The 27,652-nt window shown below is 41.6% G+C and overlaps 1 protein-coding gene across 1 annotated transcript in view; it reads right to left on the bottom strand.

The window, feature by feature from the left end:
• MFSD14A (major facilitator superfamily domain containing 14A) overlaps positions 1-25,371 on the bottom strand; it is a 202,351-nt gene extending 176,980 nt beyond the window's left edge. The window contains exon 1 of the mRNA XM_069232161.1: positions 25,175-25,371. Coding sequence (XP_069088262.1) covers positions 25,175-25,255 — 81 coding nt within the window. The 5' untranslated portion in view covers positions 25,256-25,371. The remainder of the gene's footprint in view (positions 1-25,174) is intronic.
• Positions 25,372-27,652: the final 2,281 nt, after the last annotated feature.

Here is a 27,652-nt window from a genome sequence, read left to right as displayed (position 1 = left end):
AATTTCATGCTAGCTTTAGCATTAGAGCAGTGCCAGGATTGCTGGGGAGCCTGTGCTGGTGTCCCAGCGAATGCTGGGACACCACATCGCGGGAAGAGGAGCGAAGCAGCAGGAGACAGTGACATCCTGGTGAGAGGTAAGTTTACTTTATTTTCTGCCTCCCATCTGTATCTGTCCCCCCCACCCCGCTGTGTAATATGTCCCACATTAAACTAGTGCAATAGCATATAACGTAGACACCTTTACCTTTCCGCTGAGAGGTACTTAAGTACGAGCTGCAGAAGGCTAGAGGCATGCAACTTATCTGTTCAGTGTGAAGCAATCCATCGATATCAAACCAGCTCTTAAATCACTTCAACAGTTCATGATGTGACTTCTCAAAGTTTTATACCTCCTACAAAGTAGACCAGGGGATGCTTGTGAATGTGTTTCTAAGCTACTCCTTTAATCAAGAGTATTCTACATGCCTCCTTCCAGCCACTTTAGCCAAATTTTTCTGTTGTCTTGTAAAGTAGAATATGTTTTGGCAGAATATTCCCTTTGTGGGAACGGATTTAAATTTGTGAAATTACTTCCAACAGTTTGTGACAAGATACAGCTTCTTCATGTTTGAAGGTAGGCGCTGGCATCAGCAGGATTCCCTACTCCATACCTGTGTCCTCGAGCAAGTTCAATTTACACTGAAAATAGATACTTGATGCTCACCATGTACTGACAAGTGGTCAGAGTGTAACTCTGAAAAGACACAAAAAAAAATTGGCCTGACCTAAAGCACACTATAATAGATTGCCCGATTCCAATTGCTATATAAGCAGTGGGTAAGAACTCAGAAAATTATTCACAGTCTTAAAGAGGAGCCATGTATTTTCTACCATCAACAGCATAAGACTTACTCACAGGGGCAAACACTCAGAACAAGGTACTTAATAATTATTAACACCAAACCATGGGAATCAATCGAGGTTTCCACTTAATCATCCACATAGCAAGATACCCGCTCTTCCAGTAAATGTAAGGAGTCATTTATTAGCCTCCTTTATGTATGTATGGTGGCATTGTATCACGCATCAACTAGAGGTCCTTAACATGTGCTTATACACATTACCCTCTGTTGGATTCTGCCAGGTTCGATTGCCAAAATCCCGAAGTGTGCAAACTTAACTGCACCAGGTATCAAGCAGGATACCACCACAAATTAGGGTACTAATGGTGCAAGATAAAGATACATGCGTTTCAATCATAGCGGAAATAAACAATACTGAATGGTAAAGAATTATGCATTGCATACTTAAAGCTTCTAATTTTTAAACCGCACCTTCTTGTGACACTCTGCCAGCATTCAACAGATTTAATTTATAGTAAACACCCCTTGTTTCCTTTTTTGGTAAGCGTTTCTGCTGTGTTTATTATTGATGTTTGCTAGCAAGTTAGTTAAATCAAAGAACAATTATATACAAAGAACAATTATATACAAAGAACAATTATATACAAAGAAAATATTCTAAGCTATTTTAATGTGTAAAAACTGCCCCCTCGAAAAATGACTTAGCATAAAACAATTTTCACATTCATTATTATTCAATATTTTTTCCTTTTGGACAAATTCATAATTCTGCATTGTTCCCCCTAAAATGAATTACCATAAAAACCGCAGTGGAACCCCTCTCATTAATGATCGAATCTAACGATGCTTTTTATTTCACAAAGACGTCACATTGATCTGGAGGATCACTGCGTGCCTGCAGAGCCATCAATAAGTATTTAACTGCCCTGGGGCAACCTGCCTTTGATCTCATGTAAGACGGCATCAAAGTTCATATACTCGATCTCACAGACTTTCAGGCACCCTTTTCCAAAGGCGGGTGAATAAACGACTTTTTAGGTCCTGTAAGGGAAGGGCAGTCGTGAGGTGACTCTTCCATTTCCTTGCACAGCCCGCAAGTTCTTTTATTTCCTATCAACACCCGACCAAGCGCCAGTGATATCCAAAACAAGCGGAATTCCCATCCAAAACAATATATACATATGCAATTAGAGGTCCAAATGTTAGGTATGGATTAGTGGCAGCAGTTAGTACAACAAGAATACATACTATAAATGTGTTGGTTTTGTTAATAGGGCTACGTCTGCATCCCTGGCATATTTGTTAACATGTAAAAGTACTAGGTTTTAAATTGAGACTTAGTTCCTGTTGCCGCACTCAACCCCAACGTTTCGAAAATTTAGTAAAGCTCTTCAATATTACTGGCTTCAGTACAAAGATTTGAGGTCAATTGTACCATCTTAGTTAGGGGAAAACAAGATGCATAATGCTACCAGTTTAGATACATAAACTAGGGCAGGATTTCAGGATGATATAAGTGAAAGCTCCAGTCTTATAGCCTCAGGGGAAAATGGACTACACAGGCAAAGCCCTTCCTTCAGATTGCTGCATTAATGCATTCAGATAAAACTTTCACCCTGGAAACCAAATTTCAGTGCCGCAAGGCAGGATCGCCAATACTTTGCAAGGAAAGTCTCCTGAACTCTAAGCAGCAACACCCCCGCCATGTGCAGAACTAATTTCGCTAAGCTTCAAGCAGAAGGCGGACACATCACTTTTTACCAGAAAGCACTGTAACCTAGTTTGAGGTATTGTCAAATATCACACCCAAATATTGATAAGAAATTATTAATTTCTTTTTACCTTATCTCCATTTCTGCCCAATGATGGGAGTGGCACCTGAAACACAGAATCCCAGTCTGATCTAGATTCAATTGATGATTTTTTTTTTTTTTTTTTTAAACAGGAAAGCAGAAAGTTATGACCATGCTGTAAACCCACTGGCAGCTTGAGCCAAGTGGAAAGTGTCAGAACAACACATGTATCCCTATGCATTTAGCTTATAATATAGACTAACCATCCCGGGTCACCTGCCCTACAGTATTTTCTTTCATAGAATACTCCTAAGTATGGTCTCAAATGCTGTGGGAAAGTCCACTAAAGCACTATTCATAGCCTATCACTTCTGCTAGTGAAATCCTTTGTGTATTTGATAGATCTTAGTACGGAACCAGGTATGAAACTTGGCGACAGTTCCACTTTCCATCCATTCTTGTATGTTGATCAAGATTTGGAAAACACTTTCATGCAGGGGCAAAGCATTGATAATAAGTGATCACTTGAAGGCACATTTACCTATTTGTTTATGTAATTCCTTTTAATGGATGCACATCAATATGGCATTGTTCCATATTTGAGAAACACTACCAATTTGAAGTATGGCCTTCAACTATATATCAACAAAGGAATCCAACAATCAGTGTGCCTCTTGAGGCCACTGGCACATCTGCCATTAGGTCCAATGACTTGGAATCCTTCATCCAATAACAATGGCAAAGATAACATCAGATTTATGTCTCTTGGGGAAGGTTTATAAAGAGCTGTCCTTAGAGGTGGCCCATCATGTTGAAAGCGGAAGAAGAATTCAATGTACTGGCCTCATGGTGTTAGAAATACCTGCATCAGGACATATGACTATACTTAGGCCATTTTCCTTTAGCCACTACTTTCACCTTTCCAATTATATTCAAAATCCTAGACCAATTAATTTTAGATATCCGAGCTTTTTCTACTGCTGCCTATCATTGTGGATCAGGGCCCTATCAAGTTCATTACACTGTCAGGTGTCTCTTAAGTTTGTTAATTCTATATTAAATGGCCATCAAGGGGATCATTTACTAGAAGTATTAATTAATTAAGTATACTCAATGTCCCAAAGGGTGACATCATGAATAACATAATTCTGTGTTATTGAGCTACATCCCGATATATACTTGTCTGAATCTGTGTCATCCTATCATGAAGATAAAATAGTACGTTGTACATTGTTGGATTTTGTATATTGACACATTAGAACTATTGACTAACTCCCATAGTTTTCTTATGCATGTATTAATTTGATACAAAGATCTCATCACAATACCCAGGCCCATGATTTTCATGTCTCGGTTATCATCCTAACTTCTTAACACCCGGCCAGCCACTGCCCTCTCAAGCTCGAATGACAGTGAAGAGATGTCAACTGCAATGTATTGAGAACTACAGCCACTCAAGGTGAGAGAAAACTGATTTTCCAGAAAACAAGGGGCTACAGAAATCCAGGCCCTGATGAACTTCCAGGGATGTCAGCTGGTAATCAACCATTAATTAATCTGAAGCCTCTCACACTAAGCAGTTCCATAATGCCGATTCCTCTGGAGTCCCTTGCTTGTTTCAGCAAAATAAGTGACTGAACTGGCCAAGCCCTATAGTATTTCTGAGAGTCTTCCTCTTTAATGGTCACAGAAATAAATAATGTTACCACAGAAAATTGCCCCACCAACCAGGTTCAGTTCTTCAAGATAGATATTTAAGAAGTCTCTTAAGCAAAAACCATCACATTGTCTTAAAAGCGGCACACAGCAGCTGATGAGCATCAGATTGTGGTTGCATTCAGCTGTGAAGTCAACATTAATAGTAAAAGCTAAAAATAAAAATCTGAAAAAATCCAAAAGTTAGCGTGTCCAGCCCAGTGAATTTACAAAGCCTGTGGAAACTTCACTTTTAAACATGCCTTTGATCGAAAATGTGGCAGTTACATGGAGGTAGGTGTAATTCTCAAAGGTAACACAGGATGAACTGACCCCACCTCTTGTAGAAAGGTGACCTTGAATTGTGAGAGAAATTATATCAGAACGATCCAAATAACAATAAATATTAGTCAAGTTCCTTGAAAGTAATCACCAATTGTTGTCCTCCTTACCCTAATTTTCCTCAGTTCCCTATAATAGCTAAGAATTGTCTGTTATTGATTGTTCCAGCCTGCCAATTCCAGTAAAGTGAAAAAACAGTAGTATCATTTCAACTTTTGAATTCATTTTAAATGAAAGATTCTCCTTAATGCTCTGCATTACGATCCAGGCCACTAGAACAAGCATTTACAAGGCAATAGATCTTGCATTTGCTTGAGTTAGACCTATTGGCATTGTAAATTCATACCTGGACTACTCTTGCCACATAAATTGGTCAACCCTGCCTCATAATTTCATCTTTTCCTGTCATATAATTCCAGTGGTCCTGAATATAACTAAAGCTCTTCAATTTACCTTCTTCCTAGATCTGCAGCAAAAAATGAAAATGTTGCCATTTAGCATCCTAATTTAAATCTGCTATGCTAATTTCAATAGAATACCACTTTCACCACCCCATTAAGAGTTGGCAGCTGGCTAAAACAATTCCCCCAAAAAAGACACAAGACAGCCATGGAGGAGTAATGAAAGAAATAAACTAGAAGGGTCACCCAAAAATCTCAGGATCTCAGGAGTGTTCAAAAGGTCATTGTGTAATAAGGATGTTATGTTGGCTTGAATTATGGTCAGAACTGTAATAAAGAGATTAAAACATATACAATTATCATATACACCTTTATCAGAAATAAACTTTTGGCATTAGACTGTAATGCTTAAAACAGTCCCCTGAGAGCAACATAACAAAAATATAATTTGTAAGAAACATGATCATGTAACCATATTGTTATCCCCAAGAGGGGATAACCCAATGAAAAAGTAGAGGAGAAAATAAAGCAGCCACTTAGCCCCTAGAGGTCATTTTTAGGGCTAGCGGGTCTGCTGCAATTATATTACAAACAAGGCCTTTAAAACAAAAACTTCTCCCTGTTGTAAAACAAAAGTCGTAGCCATGAAAAAGCATAAAAGACAGTGAATGGTGGGAGGGGTTATTATTTTGGGGTCCTCACTAAACTTGTGTGGGGACCCAGAGATGGTGTAGACAGAAAGAGTGTTTTGAAGATTGTCCCGTTGTCCTAAGACCACCACAGACTGAGTTATGCCCAAAAATGTTTTGAAAAAGAATCTTGCAAAGCATTATGGGACGCGTTTCCCAGTGAAGTGAATATTGTAGTATTGGCTTTCCTGCTGTGCCAGGAAAGCCGCTTTTGCTTTGAGGATTTCTGTTTCAGTGAAGCAATCACCAATTTCAATTTTGTTTGAGGGAAGAGCTACAAGAAATGAGATTGATTAGCTAACTGAACAATATGGCCAGCTCTTTAATACCGTTGATCAAGTTCACTCTGTTGTACCCGTTTGCTATGAGCGCCATGGCTGCCATGCAGCACGAATGGGAGAGACAAAAGAAACAGTTCTCCCACACTGAAGTATATCGGCAATCGTGCAATAATCTATTTAAGAGGAGAAGTCTGCAAGGCGTGACAAAAACAGCCTTAAGACGGGACAAGCATAAAGCAATTACCAATGACATCAAATGATTTTTAAAACGTAAGCCCAGGAACAAGTTAAATTGATGGGCATGGTTGAAAGCCCACAATACCTACAACAGGTCAAAGCGCTCGCGCGATCAACCTAAAAAGGTAAACTGAAATCTGGATGAAATCAGTGGCCTACGCCAAGACAGACGTTATACTAATAGGTTCAAGCAAGAAACCAGAAGATCTCAAGCGTGCTTGGCTCCCCAACTTCTTTGCAATAACAAGACAATACCTTGGTGCTAGATACGATGTGAATGTCAACTCAGTCTCAAAATGTCTCACATGAAATAAGGAGTCAGACTTTTAAGAGTAATACAAAGTTAAAATATGACTGTGTGAAGGATGCATGCCTACCTCTATAAATAAATATATTAAACATCTACAAGAAAAAAAAGACAAGCCTTGGCAAAAGCTAACACGTCTGGCTTTAATCTGCCAACACAACTATGTACATGAACAAATGCAGTTTATCACATCCTGCCCTGCTGGGTTTGCCAATTCAACTACAAATAAGGGACATACTCACAAAAGCAGCATATACTCAACCCTGCAACTGATGTAGTAAAAGTAGTGAACAGGCTCTGACCTTTCAACTGATTTAGGGTTCGGGGAGAGGTAAACATGGACTATCATAAAAACTAGTCAGATTCGAGTGACTGTTACTGGCTAAGCATTTAAGGGGATGAGTTAAAGAAAGTGGATTCCTAGACGTCACAACACACCTTTGGGGAACTCTTAGTCACTGATGTGCTACAGGTGTGGCCCTGGTTCCGCCTCACCTATTCCCTCTTCCTACTCCCAGTAGGCCTTTCCCTGTCGTTCAGCTGCTCCCCCAGTTCCCCTGCTCAGTCGGGGGCTTCCATCTGGCGAAACACAGCAGGTCACTGTATACCCTAGGACTATGGGAGCGAAGAAATGCTCAGGCCTCACTCAAGGCTGGCATAGTGTTGCCTCCCGTGGGCTACGCCCCTCGCCAGCTCTGCACGTTTAACCCAGCACCACGATTAGAAGCTCATAGCAGCACCAGCATGCGCGCCTCGCTGGAGCAAAAGGCAACACCGGGTGGCTGCTGCGGATGCGTGGGATCACTTGAAAGACATAGGACTGAAAGGGAGGCTTTGCGGGCAACAACAAAAATGAAAAAATAAAAATACACATTTCCGTGTCCTTTTTCTCTGTTAACGCTGTGAACACAGCAATGTGAGCCATTAGAAAAATAGGACTTGAATATTTTGCTGTTTTACAGAGCACTTGTGGAGCGCACAGCAGCCCATGACTGTTCCAGGCAATGCAAGGCAAAGACACAACAACCTCCCTCCCACCCTCCACACCAACCATTGGCCCCAAACAGGATTGAACCGCTTCTAAAAATGCGTGGAAACTTCAGAAAAACGAAGGTGAGCTGGCCCTGGAAAATCCCCCCTCTGCTGTTGGTTTTATGTTTGCAGAGGGAGCTGCTGGGGAGGAGGGACTGAACATGCACCCACAGTTTAAGACTAACAAGCAAATAAAAAAATAAAAAAATAAAAAAAGTCCCCTACAGAAGATATAAAACAAGGACATAGCGTAATTATACAGTAGTTGGTGCTGCTCCCAAAGTGAAAAAGGCAGGACAAAGAGGCAGAACTGATCACTAGCAAGCAAGGATTTGTAAAGGACACTGGAACCAACAAATTAAATCACTGGAACCCACAGTATAAGTATACTTAAAAGTATACAACATGATTGCTTATGTGGTTACTGGAGTGATCATGATAACTGGCTTCTCCCTTATGGTTGCAGATAAATAGTGATTGCACTCCCCTTACAGAAAAAAATTCAAGTATGTTAGGTATTGGAGCCTGCTCACATTTCCCACAAAATGGGATAATTTTGTACAATTTTAACAATGAAGGCTCTCTGGACTTTCGGTTTCCAGTCTGATGATTGTGCGATACTTTTGCTGGGTGGGCTTCCAGCTGCAATTTTGAACCTGGTAAAGTTCAGAAGCGAGGTGACTATTTTTTTGTGCTGATGATCAAATTGTGCTCCAAAAGGAAAATGTAACTTGCACACAACGGTTTTCTTGTTGAGTGCTTCTAATAAGCCACATTTCCCTACTCTTACCAAGGATAAATGCTGAAAGGTTTTGACGGATGTGCACTTTAAAGCCTAGTAAGAGTATGCTAGAAGGTTTTCAGGTCGTTCTTACAACTCTCTTCAAATGATGGGTATGCAATTTTATCAGTCCATCGGTGGTAAATGTTTTTATAATCTTCCAGAGGGATCCACTCAGCTTGAAAAACTGCTCCTAATTTCTGTCTCACTATTTACTTTTACTATTAAATAACTTGCACGGTTTCTATGCTTTTCACTTTAGAAAAATTGACTTAAAGTCAGAAATGGAAAGCGTGGAGATTAAGTATTTGGCCTTGGCTTCCAACAATAAAGTTAGAGCTTTGTTTCTTCTAGGTTGCGTTTCATTTTCATCAGTGTTCTTTCCACTGTTGGTAAGCTACAGCATGCCCAGATTCAGAATACTATTACCTCTCAATGAGAGCCATACATAAAGGTTTCTTAACACAAGGTGCCCAAAGATCAGAATTACTTTATAAAAGGTATTTTAGCAGAAAATATAATGCATGGGCCTCTACTGAAATTATTAAATAAATGCATTTCGTTGTGAATCCATAATGGAACACATGAATAAAGAGCTAAGCTGTGTCAGTAATCTGAGTGTATCCTGCACCGCCTGCACTTTATATGTTAACTAACACAATTGTGTTTCTTCCAGTATCTCTTCTCAAATAGTTTTTGCCATTGTTTCTAGAACTTCATTATTCTTCACAGATTGGGGTTGGGGAGCTGGGGAAGTGTAGTATCAATTGGAAAAAGTTGAGAGATGGACTCTCTAGTTAGAACATTTTTATTTGTTGTCTGTATTATGAGCTAATATTTTGCCTCCACCATCCCACAGTATTGCTTCGAAAATAACTTCAGATGAAAATGTGAAATACAATTGATATTGCATTTATCTGTGCTAGCTGAAAAAAACACCTACAACTACTTCTGCCAAATTCAGGGCTGCTTCCTGTAGGTTTGCTCAATATTTAAGTTTGGACACTCACCAGTAATTGTGTATTAAGCCAAATAGAGGTTTACTATTGTTAATTTATTTCAATAGTGACTTTGCATTGCACACATGTTAAGAAAAACATGATTGTTTTTTAAAAAGCCTTTTGGGTTCGATTAGTCAGTCCTTTTTTTAATATCCTAGATCCAGTTATTTAAATGTTGATATCAAATAGTACATTTTAAAAAGTTGACACTCATCCTCTCAATTTTCAATTATAACAATTCTAAGTGAGATTTATTACCCCACAGAAATTTGGACCACTGTTTTTAGAGGATGTAATTTTTCAGTCAGTAATTCCAACATCATGGAATGCAGCAACAAATTATGGAAAGTAAGATAGTAGAAATGTAGAATCATGTTAACAATTCTTTCCACCACCCACACTGTTACTGTCTTCATCAATATGAAGTATCCTCAGTGAATCATAATTTCTGCTGTATTTGACTATATAATTTCTTGGATCCTAATTACGTTTTCTCATGTTTTTCTAATTGGTTATTTGCCGGGTCTCGTAAGAGACTTTTTAAGTCCCTTCCATCGATGTCGGTTTAGACACCATGCTGTTATTAGCCCCCCCCTTTCAATATTTCTTGTCGAATTCTAGTGATAAAGCTCTTTCTTCAGTCTCCTCACTATCAGTTCTGGGTGGATAACCTAAATGTAATCCGCCTTTTCATTATTTCAAGTTGTTTCTGGACCCCAATGTATCGTTTTAATATTTTGTATCAGCAGTCCAATGAGTTAATGTTCCTTCAGCTTCCTGACACATACTACATCTCCCTCTATCATATTGATTGTTCTCTATAAATACAGCAGCTCTCAAATATGAATTTGAAATGTATTTTTTCAGTTTCATGTATAAATGTCTCTCCTCCATTTCCATTTGTTGACAGGAGGCAGTATTGCCAAAATGAAAAGCAAAGGAGCTATTACATTATGGCTACTTTAGGACTACATGAAGAATCAATTTTGAAGAGCTGCGAATTTTGGCAGGAGTTATGTCTGCCAAAATGACTTAAAAGCAAAAGAGCTATTATATTTTGACTACTTCAGGATAATATAATGAAGGAATCAGTAGGAGACAAGCTGGAGGGTCGGCATGTGAGTATATCGATTAAATATACAATGTAGCAACATGGAATAAAGAATGAATAATAGAATTGGTTTTTGTATAAGAAATAAGTTTGTATTATTGTTTTGGAATATATAGATACTCTCTTGGCTGTATGGAGTTAAGTAATGAGTAGTTATAGGAATATACTTTAAGATGGCTGCCATTATTTTGAAAGGAATGTAGTCCGCTTTTTATGTTTATGTCTGTGGTTTAAGATATAATAGGAAATGGAAGAGGGACTTTGAGTATCTCGGTGAACAAGGGAGCAGAGTCTCCTGAAACGCGTTGGGGATTGAATCAGTGCCATTGTTCTGTCTGCCTGATTGAATAAATCATCGTTTGAAGCAAAAGTAAGTGACTGCGACGTCTTCTGTGTTAAGAAGCCTTTTTTGGGAATGGGAAAGGTTTGCGACCCTTTTGCAGTCTGCCGTGTAGGGTGCAGACTAGTAACGCAAATGTTGAGCTTTGATTTTATATATATGAGAGAGAGAGAGAGAGAGAGAGAGAGAGAGAGAGAGAGAGAGAGCTTTCACACATCCCGATTCGGAAGGATAAAAAGACTAAACAAGCACTACGAAGAGTATCCGTGACCTGTAGGCTACAAAATGATGTTCTCAATTGTACAAGAAACAACACACGATTCGTGTGCTGTGCCTATTCAAGCACAGTAATGGCATTTTAGTATACAGGACACTAAGGATTTGTTTGACACTCCTTTCAAGGTACATAATAGCTTTCTTGCTGTGTTAATAAGTGCTTCCCGATACACAGCTCACCCCTTAAGAGCAGGGCCCTACCAGTCAACCAGTGACACCAGGCGAAGGCGAAAATGGAGGAGGTGAGTTAATAGGACGGTCTCAAAAGATGATAGAAATAATAACAGCAAAACATATTGGGACAAACATAAAACTGAAAGAAGTCCTAGTGAAACACATCCAGAAAACAGAATTAAGAATTGGAAATGGTCACATTGTATGTAATTGAATTTATACAGCACTTGTTACCCCGGTGGAGTTGAGGCACTAAATGGCAAGTAACGTGCTGCACTGCAACCGAACGTTAGTGGTTAATCCAGTGGTTATAGGTAATTGTTGGCTACTTTGTTTAGTCTTGTGCTCACAAGGAAAACATTACATGCATTTACTCCAACGCCTTCGTTGTAGATTAAATTATTAGGAGGTATTGTGTGACCATTAGTTATGGGGACTTGTGTTTTTGCACACGACTGGTAAAATGAATAAATTGGCTAGAGAAGATTAAGTATTGTTAGAATATGGTTTCAAAGAATGAGTTGTGATCTATGAAACGAGGTTAAGGCAATGTGCAAAAATAGATATTAAGGCAGACAGGCATTTGACTTGAGTAAGTTATGCTCAGAGAGAGGTAGGATGGAAGGTTTGGAGAGGGTCAGTTGAAGGAAGGAAAGGAAAGAGAACAATTAAAAGTTTGTTAAATAACTCATCTTGCCCTCTCTCATTCATACTGGACTCACTCGTCCAGACTATTCTATCCCACTTCTTTCTTGCTGGTACCCTCCCCTCCATTATCCCATTATGGAAGACTCTGTAGTGGTGCCTTTTACCCTCTGGTTCCATGCTGGTGCCCACCCTCTAGCCCGACGTTACTCAAAGTACGGCCCGCAAGCGGCTCCACGGACCTACCTGGCAGCCCGCGGACACGTCCAAGAAAATCCATATAATAATGGCCGCAGTATATAAACATAGAAGATGGTCGCGGGAGCATGTGCAATAGTGACTTCTTTGCGCATGCTCCCGCGGCCCTCCTCTATGTTTACGTACGGCAGCCATTATTTATGGCGTTTCCATGACAATCCTGGAAGCCAAAGCCCCTTAAAAGTCAGCGCTTGCAGCTAACTTTTATGGGGCTTTTTCGTCTGCTTCCTGTCACCGGCTCCACGTCTGCCGCCCATTTGTGGCATCTTTACAGTGCTTTATTGAGGTAGGTAAGGTTCTTTGGTTATTTATTTATTTGTTTTTAATGTAGTGTGGGTGTTACTGGGGTAGGGGTGAGAGCAGATGGCGCTGTGTGTGTGCGCTGTGTGTGTGTTACTGGGGTAGGGGTGAGAGCAGATGGCGCTGTGTGTGTTACTGGGGTAGAGGTGAGAGCAGATGGCGCTGTGTGCAGATGGCGCTGTGTGTAATACTGGGGTAGGGGTGAGAGCAGATGGCGCTGTGTGTGTGCGCTGTGTGTGTGTTACTGGGGTAGGGGTGAGAGCAGATGGCGCTGTGTGTGTTACTGGGGTAGGGGTGAGAGCAGATGGCGCTGTGTGCAGATGGCGCTGTGTGTAATACTGGGGTAGGGGTGAGAGCAGATGGTGCTGTGTGCAGGTGGCGCTGTGTGTGTTACTGGGGTAGGGGTGAGAGCAGATGGCGCTGTGTGTGTGCGCTGTGTGTGTGTTACTGGGGTAGGGGTGAGAGCAGCTGGCGCTGTGTGTGATACTGGGGTAGGGGTGAGAGCAGATGGCGCTGTGTGTGATACTGGGGTAGGAGTGAGAGCAGATGGCGCTGTGTGTGATACTGGGGTAGGGGTGAGAGCAGATGGCGCTGTGTGCAGATGGCTCTGTGTGCACATGGCGCTGTGTGTGTTACTGGGGTAAGGGTGAGAGCAGATGGCGCTCTTTGTAGGTTTGAAGTTATACCTGGATTCAAAATGCAGCATTGTTTAGCAATGCTTTGAAAAAGGGGGCGGGTGGTTGTGCCCCCTATAAGCCCCACCCCACCCCCCCTCCACTCCCGCTGTCACTTCAGTGCGGCCCTCGGCCGCAAACCATACTGCAATTTTGGCCCCAGAGAAAAAGTTTGTGAGTACCCATGCTCTAGCCTGTATAACTCCACAGGGGAAGCCTTTTAAATTCTAACTTTCTGTCAAATAGCCCAAGTATGATGAGATGGAAAGACAGGACCCATCGCAATGTATCCATTGGTGAATTTCAACATAACTCAACCTTATGATCCTCTACAACAAGAATTCCAGGACTTGCTATGTTAATGGTATTCTCCCTAGTAGTGAGGAGAGTTCTGGCACAAATAACAGAGCGGTCAGAAAGCTCAGTGGGTGGTCTTAAGCACTTCCCACTAGCCCAGACCTAAGTGCAGAGGTATTACCACTTAAATTAATGGGTGACATGGCAAAGCAATTGTGTCACACACTCCAAGATATGGTCAAAAGACCCCACCCAGAGAACTGAAATACAAATGTAATCTAAAGTAAACAAACACAAAAGTCCTGCTTTAGTCACCGATGCTAAAATTAAACCTCACGCTCTACACACAGCTGGAAGAAAAGATTAAATCCTGGCAATCGATAAAAGGGCTAATGGGTCTAACCTTGGGCTAGGCTACATACTTATAAGAAATTAATTTTGATAAAAGTGGATTCAAGGGATTAAGAGTACTACTCATCCTAAATACAGCGTAGCCCTGGATAGGGGCCATTACATTGGGGGCGTGGTCCTGTACTGAGCTTTCATGTGCAGGCTGGTTTCCTTCTGCATTAGCACAGAAGAGTTGCAAGCATACCTCCGTGGGTACAAACACTAGGGCTAGCAGGTTAGAAGTAGAGATTCGATTATTTAGTACTCAGAAACGCATGAATACTTATTAAGTTTTACAAAGAGAGAACAAATTGGGGCCAAGTTATGCGATACCATGCACACATTTCATTTAGTCAGATATCATCCTTGTGGTGGAACGGGAGAAAATGCAGTCAGTCAAAAATATGGGCTTTTTAAATGGTCCTCGCTGTTGCTGAAGAGGAAAGGGTCACAAAACCTGCTACCAATATTGTTTGCACATGTTCAAATCACTTGTGGCTGACTTAAGTGAAGTAAAGTCATAATATTGAATGTTTCTAAGACCACTTTTGAGTTCCACAGTATCTGAAACAGTATGCCCTGCTTCTTCTGAAGAAGAGGCAGAGAACTGCTTGTATTGAACAGACATGTAGCACAGACACAGGAGAAAAGACCGCACACAATAGGGAGAAAATAGTGCACCACGGCTAGTATACATTCTGTACACCAAACATACTGGGCAAGGCACCAGGCATTTTAATACTGCAACTGAAACCATTAGAGACATTTGTTCCAGCCTGCATTTTTAAGGACTGGGGACAGTGCAGTCATGGACCAGCTTTACACACCATATAATATAAATTCGTAAGAATGTGTAGCCCTCAAATCTCTTAAGGAACAGAGCTCTATAATTGTAAAACCTGCAGACGATATTTTTTACAAAATAATGAGGCTTACAAATCAGAGATCCTTCGCCAACTTTCTAACACTGATCACTGCCCAAAGGGTCCGAAAAGACCCCAAAGAGATGAAAACTGATATAGTACTATTCACATCCCAGGTGTGAAACATTCCCATACTCCAGTCATCTACACTCTGTCTAAAATCCAGAAGAAACTAGAGACCCAACGCCAGGTAGACCAATTGTCTCAGGCTGTGGCTGAATTTTAGAGCCTATCAAACAATATGTTGACTTTTTCTGTCAAAAAGTGCAAACGCCTTTAGAGAACATATTGTCCTATAGAAACAATATTTGGACGATATCTTCCTTACCTGGGAGGGCGGCTCATCCTAGCTCATATTATTTCAAGTTTGACTCAGAATTGTAATGGATTCAACTCTACCATGCATTTCCACCAATTGAAATTGTGCTCTTAGACTTACTTGTCAGGGTTGAGGATGGGCACCTGTATCCTACACACTAAAACAAAGACCCTCTTGGCATATGATAGTTACCAGCTATGTGCTCTGAGTGATTTGCTATTCTATAGTCAATTTTTCAGATTAAGCTGCAATTGAAAACACAAGACAAACATATTTCATGTAGGTGAGGTTCTCACCCAGAAATGATCACACTGTGGCTATTCAAGACGGCTGCTCAGACGATTGGCCAAAATGGCCTAATATTGACCCGGTTAGCACCACACAGTGTATCTATATCTGAATTTCTGATATGTGTAACAACCTTTTCTCCTAGCTCAAATTTTATTTCAAAGAGTATCAGGAAACACTGACATGCCTTAAAAGCTGAGGACTTTGAAATGTTGCCGTGAGGCGAAAATTTAAAAGATTAAATCGCCTGTGTTGTTCTTCCAGCACCTAAAACCACTGCTCATCCTTTCTGACTACTCCACGCTCATCCCTCCATAGAGGGAGATTACTTTTGTTCATAGTGTAGCGTGTGCCCATTTTCCAATGAAAGTAAGGACCACAAATCATTTTGCAATTGTAATTCCAGAAATGCCATTTATTCCATATTCTGCCCCTGCAACTTACTGTACATTGGTCAAATAACTCAAAGTCAAAACACTGATTTGTAAAAACATCACAATAGAAACAGAAAATGCATTCTTCTAATTAATAATGTTTGATTTTTATTGTAGAAAGATTTGAACCAGACGAACAGTATTTGCTTCTGGTTAAATAGAATGCAAAATATTTGGCTTCCATCGTAAGATCCAGGAACAGGATGAGTGCATGTTATGAGATTAGGTGTATTTGGGATTGCATGATACACATAAAGTTGGTGGCTTTCCTGTTTCTATTGTGATGTTTTTACACATTTTCTATACACCCATGGGAGAAAGAAAACATGGATGAGTATTGATCACTGCATGGGTCACTACGTGGTTTTGGGCCCCTATTAGATGAATTATAATTGACTAATGGTCATCTATTCTACCTATGTAGAAATATATTTCCTAAAAACTGCGGATTTCGTGGAAAGTATCTATGTTTACATATTTGGATCGGTGTGGATGTTTTGAGTTGGCATTTATGGAGGTGAGTGATTGAGGATAGATAATATAGTTTTGACTTTTGAATGATTTTTAAAGTGGGCAATTAAATCTCTCTTTGTGATGATGAATACTAAAGGAATTTTGGTGGATTTGGATAATGAATTGGTTTTAAGGGGGGTTGAATGTGGAGCAATGGGGTTTGAGAAATGTTGAAGTATATGTAATTATATTTTTATGTATATGCAAATATACATCTTTCTGTGTTGTTGTATGTAGGTTTGATTGCACAACCTTGGGGAGTATAGTATTTTGTCCTGAAGAAGGTGGTGGAAAAGATTTTTGAAGCCCACCGAAACGCGTTGACGCTTTACTCATACTGGACCCAGAGGAGGAGGCTTCTATCGAACAAGGATTTAAGACAATTATCGATAGGCCTATATCTACCAGAATTGGGACAGTTTTATTTCAATAGATTATTGTATATGTCTTTTATTATCTCCTGTGTTAATGAGTTTGATTTTGTTTTATTAATGGTTTTGGATTGATGTGTTTGTCTTGTATTGTGTGATTTGGGGTTTTTATTCGGGACCATATTAAATATATACCTTTGATTCCTTTGGTTTTAGACTGATCAATAGAGAGATTTGTTGATTGTGTGAGTGTGGAGTGATTGGCTTGGTTTTCCCGTGGGGGAATTATATTTTTTCACCCCAATAATACTTAAACCATAAGAAGCAGCAGTCAGCAACAAAGAGTAACTTACGGGGCATAGCTGATTCTACTATGAGACTTTTAAGACATATCTGCTATGAGAGTTGTCCATCACCAGGCATAGAATAAGTGGACAATTTGAGGCTTTATTATGTATAGTCCATTCACTGCAGGTCCCAAATATCTACATCCGGTGGCTCCAAGACCTCTTCAGAGTAACTTGCAGTCTTGAGTTAATTTTTAAATAAGCTCAGGGCCACATTTTCCCTTTTACAGTTAAGTGAAGGCTGTGTTTATTTTACATTATCATCAGGCTGCAGATAGCAGGGCCTGATAAGGAACAGTGCTGGAATCAGATTTATGACCCAGGGCACAGAGGTGAAAAATTGAAGCACTAAGGTATTTAACTCTCAAATAAAATATCTTGTCAACTCAGTGTTAGAGGTGAAAACAAAATGATGCTTGTGAATGCGTTTAAGTTGATGAAAATTAAAATGCAAAGTCAGGTTATGATTAAGTAAAGTTTTCATTTTAATTTGTTTAAAAAAAAATTCTAAGTGTTGCATTTATAAACAGCAGGTGTCTTGCTCCCATTGGCCAGTAAAACACTGTAGCATATTTAGAACAGAAAAATAGTTTTTTTTTTGTTTTTTTTTAAATGGGAGAAATTTAAAGTGCAGAAAAATGTTCCACATGATGAACATTTTAGTACTTTAAATTTCTCCCATTTAAAAAAAATGGCCACATAATTGTGTTGTACATGTAATGGTGCCACATATGGCGAAAGGTATGTCCTGTGACACAAGTACATACTACACAGTCTCAGTTACCAATAAACATTTATCCCATTTATGTGCACACATTCATACATCCCTAAAATCACACTCTCACTGACACACACGGCAGCCCTGTCTTTGTGCCCTTAGTCTAAGTATTTCGCTCAAATCATAGGATCTGGCTCTATGGACATTAGGCTTAATGTGAAGGAAGCTGGGCATGGGGGTGTCAGGTAATAATGAGCGAGCTGTTTAGCCTTTGGTAGCCCACTATGATTTTCACTGATCAGAAGTAGCTCTCGGTACAGAAAATGTTGGAGATCCCTCATCTATACAAACTGACTGCTTCCAGTCATCTTACATAGACACTTAGAAATAGGAAGATGATAGAAAATGGCCATCCTAACAGATCTCTCTACTTTTCTCTCCCGCCAACCATGCTAGCTCATGGCCACAACTAAACGCAAAATGTCAGATTGAACAACTGAACGCAATAACCAGATGAGCACAGAAATACATATCATAAAGGGTTTAAATCTACCACCATGTTAAAACCGTAAGATTGTGTCTGTCTTTTACTCTTCACCACCCAAAAGAATGTGATGTGCTGCATCCCATAACTTGATAACCACACCTCGGTGATCATCACACACGAAATGGAAACACTTTCCCACATAGGATCAAAACAAAGACAAGATCCTTCCAACCACACACACTACACAGTAGGACATGAGTGGCATGCTACGCAATGTAGCGTGCTACTCAAGTAGGCAAGCGCTTCAGCACCCCACATAGGGGTAGTAGGTGATATATAAATGATGCAAAACAGAACAAGAACTCACAGCTGACATCCATAAGTGAAAGATGTTTAGCTGCTGCTTACAGCATGAAAAACCTGGTTGTTAAAAGAGGCTACTAAGAACTCCCTTCATATTTCCGCAGCAACTGTTGCCATAAAATTATAGCCACGCTCCATCTACTTTAATTACACCTCTAATGGCTGTATGAAATTCCCCTGAAGATTAATCTCAAGCGCATTTATAACTTCAATGGTTGAGAGTTTCAAAACCAGAGAAAGAAACAAGAGAAAAGAACAAGAGAATGGTGCACAGGCACTCTGACAGTCACAGCACCTAGAACAGATGCTAAAAGTACAGTGATGACAGAGCAGTCTATCAACCTAGCACCGAGCTACTACCACATATAATTATGGACAGCCATGTCTTAAGGCCATTACATGAAACACTACGGATTTGAGAGTCACACAGTCATAAAGATATTAAAAACACACAATGCGATCTCGAAATTTTACGACTCACATGTGCCTATCTCCTGGAAGTGGGATCCGAAGCACGCTGTAGTAACTCATCTTCACTAGGTGATGATGATTTTCAACACCCAGGAAAAAAGCCACCTTAAATTCTTGATAACTAAATCCGTATTTCCATCCTTGTGACGTGCAGGGACTTGGTGCTGAACATAGTTTTACACAAGGAGCCGTGTACTCAGTGCAGTAAAGTGGATTTTACATTGAAGTTTATTATATGATCTTCAAAATACTACTGTAGCTCTGCACTGTGTAGTAAGAATGTCAGGAACCCGTGTACCCAACACTGTACACTTTTTCAAGAGACTCACATTAAGCTCTGTTCAGTTTACATGCAATCTAATCAGCATTGCATGGAGTACAGAGCACAACGTATTACAGGGCGTAGTAAATGTAGGAACAAACTAACACTGCACACTTCCTCTAGTGTAGTAAAATGCACGGCAAATTTCTAGTGCCATACAACATAATACAACGTAACGCACAAGTACGCAGGGCAACAGAGAACAAAGCCAACCAAACGCATCCGGCTCTGCAGACTCTTTAAGCGACCTACTGATATAGTCAGCAGTACTGTGGAGTATTACCGAAGATGGCCCATGGCCTCAACAAAGTAAGCCGCATTATTGAGATGACCAAATGCATCTGGGAGTGGAACAGGTAATCAGTAATGTGGAGTGTGTTTACACTCAGCACTGTGTGCTACAGCGCATTGGACAGTGGAGTGGAATTGTGTGTCCTAAATCATTGTATTGAACACGCTTACACAACGCATGCTTGTAGCTTACAGTGTATCACAAAGTGCAGCCAGTTTATTAGAGTTCAGTCCTTTTCTGTATACGGTGCATCTTCTTACAGAAAAGATCATGCACTGTGCTTTTGCGCGGATCACAGCACGTGCAGTAAGCATATATAACTGCCTAATTATGTGTATTACAGGGCAGTTCCCGAGTACTCATCACTATTGGTGCTTAAAACTGAACTGTACTATCGCAGGCACTAACTAACCGAGTCTGGCTGTTATTAAGAAGTGCTGGTAATCTCCCATTAAAACACTGGCCCCTATAATGGGATGTGCTGGTACTTTCCCTTTCAGATTAAACAAAGACTGCTCATTTATTTTTTTGCTGCATACACAGCGTCGACCACGTACACAGCAACATACGTTGCATAGGAGCGCAGGCCACAGATTCGGCCTGCTGCAGAACACTAAACAATGCAGTCCATGTACTCGGCACTGTGCGGTACTACAGACCACAGCCTGTGCACTCACAACTGTACAAAATGTAGGTCAGATATCTGGAGATGTACTGTGCGCATTATACAGCATATATGTAATAAACCAATTTAACTATTTATGGCGCAGCCAGTGTCTTTAGCAGTTCACAGAGTAAAGTTATGGTAACGAAGTCAAAGGCTCTTCCCTAAACCAGGATTTAAACTCCGAGGTTACCGATAACAGAATAGATGCTGCTACTATTATGTAAACCAATTCAAGTCCATATAAACACTCCAAACACATGAAGGGTATAACATAGAATTATTTTGTGCAAAAGAAAAACAATCCACAACTTTAGGGCTGTCCTAAGCGAAAGTAAAAGCAGGATCTATCACTATCAAGTCAGAAACACATAACAGGACAATTACTATTGCCCACACATCCGAAATGGAACAGGCAGATACAGAGATAAAAACATGGTAAGAAGGCAGTATCAACAAGCTAGGCGACGGGGAATTATTAAAAGATTAAACTTGCTTTCTTTTCCATTCTACCAAATATGAAATGATAAATTGGCAGAAAATGCTACAGAATCTAGTGGAGCTTAAGGGGCAAAACACAGCCTTTAGAAAGTATAGAGAACAGTAGAAAGTATATAGATCACCCACTATTTGACAAGATTATATATACACACACATTCAAAGACATTTTGTAACAATTAAGATTTGGCAATAATTGTACACAGAGGTATTCCTCATAACAGTGTAATCTGTGTAGCCTACACAGGTGTACCACAAAGCAATAGCAGAGTACTCAGAACTGAACAGTGTTATAAAGTAAGTTTGCAGACCATGCACTCTATGTACAGCAAGTCAGTGTAGATCACAAGCACTCTGCATCAATTTTCACCTTTCCCAGTTCCATGCGCGAAAGGTTCATCCATTCCAGGATTTTTCTTTGCAGACGTCTCATGATTTTACAATAGGGTCAATAGGAGTATAAACCCCAGAGTGCAAAGAAAATTACTTGAACAAGATCATGGGTCCTCACAAACATTTTCCCAGCGGCAGCAAAGTGTGGTCTGAGGTGTGCCTGAGGGCCGCAGTTATGCCAGCATGGCGGGAATGGGGATTTGTGAGGAGAGGGGTTTATGTGGGCACTATCACTAGCTAGGGAGATTCAAGTATAAGTAAGCATTTGCAATGCAATGGGTCTCGCATTTACTCGACTTAGACCTATTAGCGCTGTAAAGTCCTAACTGGACTTTTATTTCCATATAAAATGAAAATTAAAACAGTTTTACATAAGGAGCCGATATAAAGCACAACGCCATGAGCCTGAAGGAGCACACAAAATGAAACAGAAGTTCGCTCGCAGTCAAACGTATGGGCAAATTGTGCAGCAAGATCACACTGTGTAGGAAATAAAAAGAAAAAGTAGTCCAGAAACCATTCTGAAAACATGGAGCCTCGTATGTTTTCAGTAGTTGGCCTGTGCGGTCGAGGAGGGCTAAACACCGGAAAAGGCACGACGTATGCATGCCTTTCACAAATAAAATCAAGTGATTTTTTAAAGGCAAGCCCACAAACCAACAAAACCGATGGGCATGGTTAAAAGCCCACAGACAGATTACAGCAGGCTAGAGTGCTTTCGCCCTCGACCCTAAAGAGGAAATAACTTTATTATTGAATGGGAATGAAATAGAAATTCATACTGTGAAATTAGAAAACCTGGGATCAATCCTGGCTTTTCCACTTCACCACATTGTGCGATCCTAGACAACTGCCTAATAATTTCACTTTGCCGCCTTTTTGTTCATTATGACATATCAGAGTACCTTGAAATAAATTAGGTCAGGATATGTGGAGTGCAGTACCTTCTCTTGTGTTTGATTTAATAAGCTATAATGTCAGTGTATAATAACAATGCTTACCACCCACAAGGTTCTATGTGACAACTGACTTGCCGCTTACTTCACTTTTAGCATTGCTGTCAGGGTGGGCAGATGCATGAACGTTTCTAAGTTAATTTTATAAAACAAATCAGATTTAAAAATACTTCAGGATGCACAGACATAATCTGATATACTAAGTTGAAACGCACCTGAATGTTAATGAAGTATACTTTTTTAAACCTGAAGAGATTGTATCTTATTTTCCCACGTTTGCTGTAAAATGTCTTAATAAAATTAATGTGTTCCTAAAGTTAAGTGGTGCAGGACACCTTATCTGCTTCTTCTTCTACAGTTAGTTTAAATAAACGTTTGCCATTTATTTAACATCTATCTGGATGTTTCTGCTCAATCAAGTAAACAGCAGACTAGTGCAGTCTTTCTGTTGGAGGCTATATGTGAAAGGTCAGGTGGGCCGCATGCAGCCCCCAAGCTGTACTTTGAGTATCACTAAATTAGATAATACACACGTAACTAGAAAACTTGAGAGTTTTGTGTTTTATAGATAAGCCTGTGCACTTAGCAATGAAAGTAATAAAGCACAGTCCATCTGCGGCACTGCCCACTGCATTAATGTGCATCCCTCCAACCAACCACCACTACCGACCACTAGCTCAATACCTGGAAACAACTCAGTGACGCAGGCACAACCACCCTTATGAGCTCCATCCACACCAGAGCACCCACCAACCCCTGCCACCACCGACTCTTCAACCTCGGAAGGAACGAGAACAGCCACCAACTCACTGCGATCATCAACGCCTCACTGGCCACAGCCACCTTTCCTGACACCTGGAAACACAGAGGTCAGGCCCCTTCTCAAGAAACCCTCAGCTGACCCCAACACACTGCAAAACTACTGACCCTTCTTGTTGCTTCCTTTCTCCACCAAAGTCTTGGAAAAGGCCACCAACCTCCAACTCACTGAACACCTGGAGAGAAACAACCTACTAGACCCATCTCAATCAGGTTTCTGAAGCTGCCTCAGACGACATCCGAGCCAGACTAGAGAACTGAGAATTAACCACCCTCATCCTGCTAAACCTATTAGCCGTCTTCAACACTGTATTCCTCCACACACTAACCCAACGCCTACGCCACAAAGGAATCACCGACTATGCACTCAATTGGATGGCATCCTTCTTCACATGAGGCACCCAGAAAGTCTTCCTCCTCCCCCTTCACATCGCAAGCCAAGCATAACATCTGCGGCGTTTCCCAGGGCTCATCCCTCAGCCCCACACTCTTCAACATCTACATGATTCCACACACAGATATAGTAAGATCGCACAACATCATCTCCTAAGCCGACGACACTCAGCTCGTCGTATCACTCTCCGCTGACCTCAACACTACCAAGACAAATTTCCACAGCTGCATGAAGAACTTTACCGCATGTATTAAGGACAACTGCTTAAAGCTGAACACAGACAAGATGGAAGTACTCATCTTCGGCAAAAACACCACCCTCTGGAACGTCTTCTGGTGGCCGTCAGAACTCAGCCCTACTCCCATGCCAAAAGACCACGACTGCAACCTCAGCATCATCCTAGACAGCAAGCTCTTCATGAGACGTCAAGTCAACTCTGTTGCCTCAGCCTGCTTCCACACCCTACGCATACTCCAGAAAATTTTCAGGCAGCTCCCAATCAACATAAGAAACACAGACACTCATGCCCTCATTACCAGCCGTCATGACTACAGCAACGCACTTTATGCGGGCACCACCACCAAACTCCTGCAAAGACTCCAATCAATACAAAACTCAACCGCCAGACTGATAATCGACCTGCCCAAGACAGCCCCCATCTCCCAGCACCTGAAAGACCTCCACTGGCTCCCGGTCCAGAAGAGATGCCACTTCAAGCTCCTCTCCCATACCTACAAAGCCTTCCACAACCAGCGACCTGCCTACCTGAACCAACATCAGAATTTTCACCACCCCCGCAAGAACCTCTGTTCCACACACCTGACCCTCGCACGGATCCCCTGCTGCAGCACGGAGATTGTTCCTTCTACAACGCCCTCCACATTCCTCTATGCTGACCTATTTCAGTAAAGGGCTCAAGACCTGGCTTTTCGAGTGAAGAGCTGCTCCTAGCGCCTGGATTTCCCCACAGGTGACAAGCAACGCTTTACAAATACCTAACTGATTGATTGAAAGTGCTATATATCGAATAATAGAGCACTGGGATGTTGAGAGCACCATTTAAGACAACAGAGTGGCTCAGGACCGAGAACGGCGTCAGCTGGTATAAACCTTCTTCTCCGACATGTCACTGCTTGTCTGTTTCTGCCACCCTTTTACCTTGGAACATCCTGTCCCCAGTGGATAGAAAGTTCTAATAGCCATCCTACCTTGGGCAATGCCAGCTGTTAAGGGTGTTATCCTTCGTTGTAGGCTCGATAACATGTTATGGGCTTTAAACAACTGGTATACCCCTCGGTAGCGAGCTAGGTACGAGTACCATAGTGTTACCAGTTAAATGCACTTTTTAAGAGTGCAATTCACATAAAAAAGACTCGCGCAGAGTGAGGTCAACGTGTCCATTGATGTATCACAGACCACATCTACACTCAACGCTTGCAATACTCAAATCTACAAACAATGTTTTACAGGGTGCGAACACAGCCCTGAAGTGAACACATCACTACAGTGTCAGTGCTTTAACAGCAGGACTCCGTCAACAGCTGCCGACTCTGACAACAGCGAGAAGATAAAATAATGCGATCACTTAGCTGAGTGGGGGAAAGATCAGACGTTTCATCTCAACGATCCTTCCCCTCAACCTTCTCCGTTGGGCAGTACCAGCTATCCCCCACTTCCTTCCACAACATAACCCACCCACCATGACCGTGCCATTTCTCCCATCCCCGTACTGACCGTGCCCCCATCTTTGATGATAATTTTCTTCGCCAGCATGACGCTGCGGTTGCCACGCTTCTTCTTCTTGCCCTGGGTCATTGTACCATCCTCCGCCCCACCCCCCACGCCGCCACCCGCAGTTCATTCACTCGTCGCCGCCATCTTGAACCCGGAGTCCCAGGCGCAGACGTCAACTCGCAGCGTCCTCAAACTTGCTGCTGTTGTGCCACGTGACCCGGGCGAGGAAGTGACGCGGTCTGTATTCTGACGGCCGGGTCCTGAAGCGAAAGCCGATGTGTGCTTTGGGGCCGGTCTTTCCTGGCTTTGCTCTGTGGTTTCCTCTTGACTGGAACGAATACGTCCCAGAAATAGACGCGACAGACACAAAAGCAGTTTGTGCCCCCCTCGGCTTCAGGCCTACTGACTGAAAGCTCACCTGGGAACTTTTGTACTGCATTCTCACCACCCTGAGATTTGCCCACGCAAAACGGTGGACTTGCACAGTAGATGGGAGTGTCTTCTTCTAAAGTGGATAGTTTAGCTTACTCGAACTTTACGCTCCGCAAACTAATGAACTTGTCGCATCATTCTTTGTAGTGTAGCATTTGTATAGCACGTACTCCCCTCTATTCGTGTAGTTCATTTCTAATCATAGCGCAACTGAATGAAAAACACATTTGACTATTACATCCAACTAGGCTGACCACTCGTCTGTAATTTTTACAGACTGCCCGTAATCCGTTGCCCGTGATGAAAGGCTTAACAGACAGCATTTGTCCATGATTTTAGCCTTTCACCTAAAGGACGAAATGTAATTAGGACAGATCAGTTTCCCCAGCTGGATTGAAAGGCAGGGAGTCTCTGTGCTCTGAGGCTGGGAGGGGCAGACAGATAGGAAAAGGCCTTCTTGCCCTTCTTGCCAGGGTGCCTCCTTCCCTAAAGAAATGCAAATGTGCCAGATGGTAAGTCTGCAAATGCAAAGGGGCTTGGAAACCTGCATTGACTTTAATCAAAGGAGTCACTTGAGCTTTCTGATTGCAAAGTCATTTTCTATTTAGAGAGCTACTGTAAAGGTGTTCCAAGGTCAGCTGTGGAGTGTGTGGTTTTATTGGACTGTTATACATTTTTTTTACTACTAGGTATAAACTGTATATTATTCAAATATGTATAAAAGAATGACTTTTTAAATGTAACCAAAATCTATTTGCACATTTTGTAGCAGCCTATATTATGATGTGTGTATTGTTGAAAATAAGGACTTACCCATTCAGAGTTCTTTCAGGGACCTCGGTACCTCATAATACTAACAAACATTGGCAAAGCCAATAGGTCTTGTCTACGTTAGAGTTATTGTCTTTGCAAATGTGTTTTAGTCATGTTGTACCCCAGAGTGGCTGCTGTTCAGCAAGGCTAAAATTTAGTGGCATAGTGTTGTAGAGTGGAGAAGAGTGCCATGGGAGCAGTGACGTAGAGCACAGTAGTACAGAGTAGAGTGCAGTGGGGTACAGTGCAGTTGTTTAGAGTGCAGTGGCATGGAGTGGTGTGGGGGCAGAACAGAGTGGCATAGAGTACAGTGGAGTAGAGTGGCATACAATAGAGTGGCAGAGAGTGCAGTAGTGTAGAGTGGTGCAGTGGCATAGGGCAGACTCGTGTGATATAGAGTACAGTGGTATAGAGTGGTGCAGAGTAGTGTAGAGTAGAGTGGTGCAGTGTAGCAAATAGTGCTGTAGAGTGCAGTGGCATATAGTGGAGTGATGCAGAGTAGAGTGGCATAGAGTGCAGTGGCATAGAGTGCAGTTGCATAGAGTGCAGTAGTACAGAGTAGAGTGGTGTAGAGTACAGTGGCGGAGAGAGTGCAATGTTGCAGACGAGTGTCAGTGCAGTGGTGAAGAGTGGCACGGAGAGCAGTGGGGTAGAGTACTGTGGTGCAGAGTAGAGGGCTGTGGCGTACCGTGTAGTTTAGAGTGCATTGGCTTAAAGTGCCACGCATGGAATGGCATGGGGCAGAGTAGAGTGGCATACAATAGAGTGGCAGAGAGTGCAGTAGTGTAGAGTGGTGAAGTGGCATGGACGGCAGAGTAGACTCAAGTGGCATAGAGTGAAGTGGTGCAGAGTGGAGTATAGTGCTGTAAAGGGCAGTGGTGTAGAGTGCAGTTATGCAGAGTAGAGTGTATAGAGTGTGGTGGAATAGAGTATATTGGTGCAGAATGCAGTAGTACAGAGTAGAGTGGTGTAGTGCATAGTGGTGGCCATTGCAGTGTTGTAGAGTATCAGAGTGCAGTGGCGTATAGTGAAGTTGTTTAGAGTGCATTGACACAGAGTGCATTGAAGTAGAGTGCAGTGGTTTAGCGTGCAGTGGGGCAGAGTGGTGTAGAGTGCAGTGACGCAGAATAGATTGTTTCAGAGTAGAGTGCAGTGGCATAGAGTGGAGAGGTGTAGCTTAGAGTGCAACGGCATAGACTGCAGTGGCGCAGAGTACAGTGGTGTAAAATAGAT

Source organism: Pleurodeles waltl, chromosome 4_2, assembly GCF_031143425.1.
Source record: "Pleurodeles waltl isolate 20211129_DDA chromosome 4_2, aPleWal1.hap1.20221129, whole genome shotgun sequence".
NCBI lineage: Eukaryota > Metazoa > Chordata > Amphibia > Caudata > Salamandridae > Pleurodeles > Pleurodeles waltl.
This window is presented reverse-complemented; position numbering and strand designations above follow the sequence as displayed.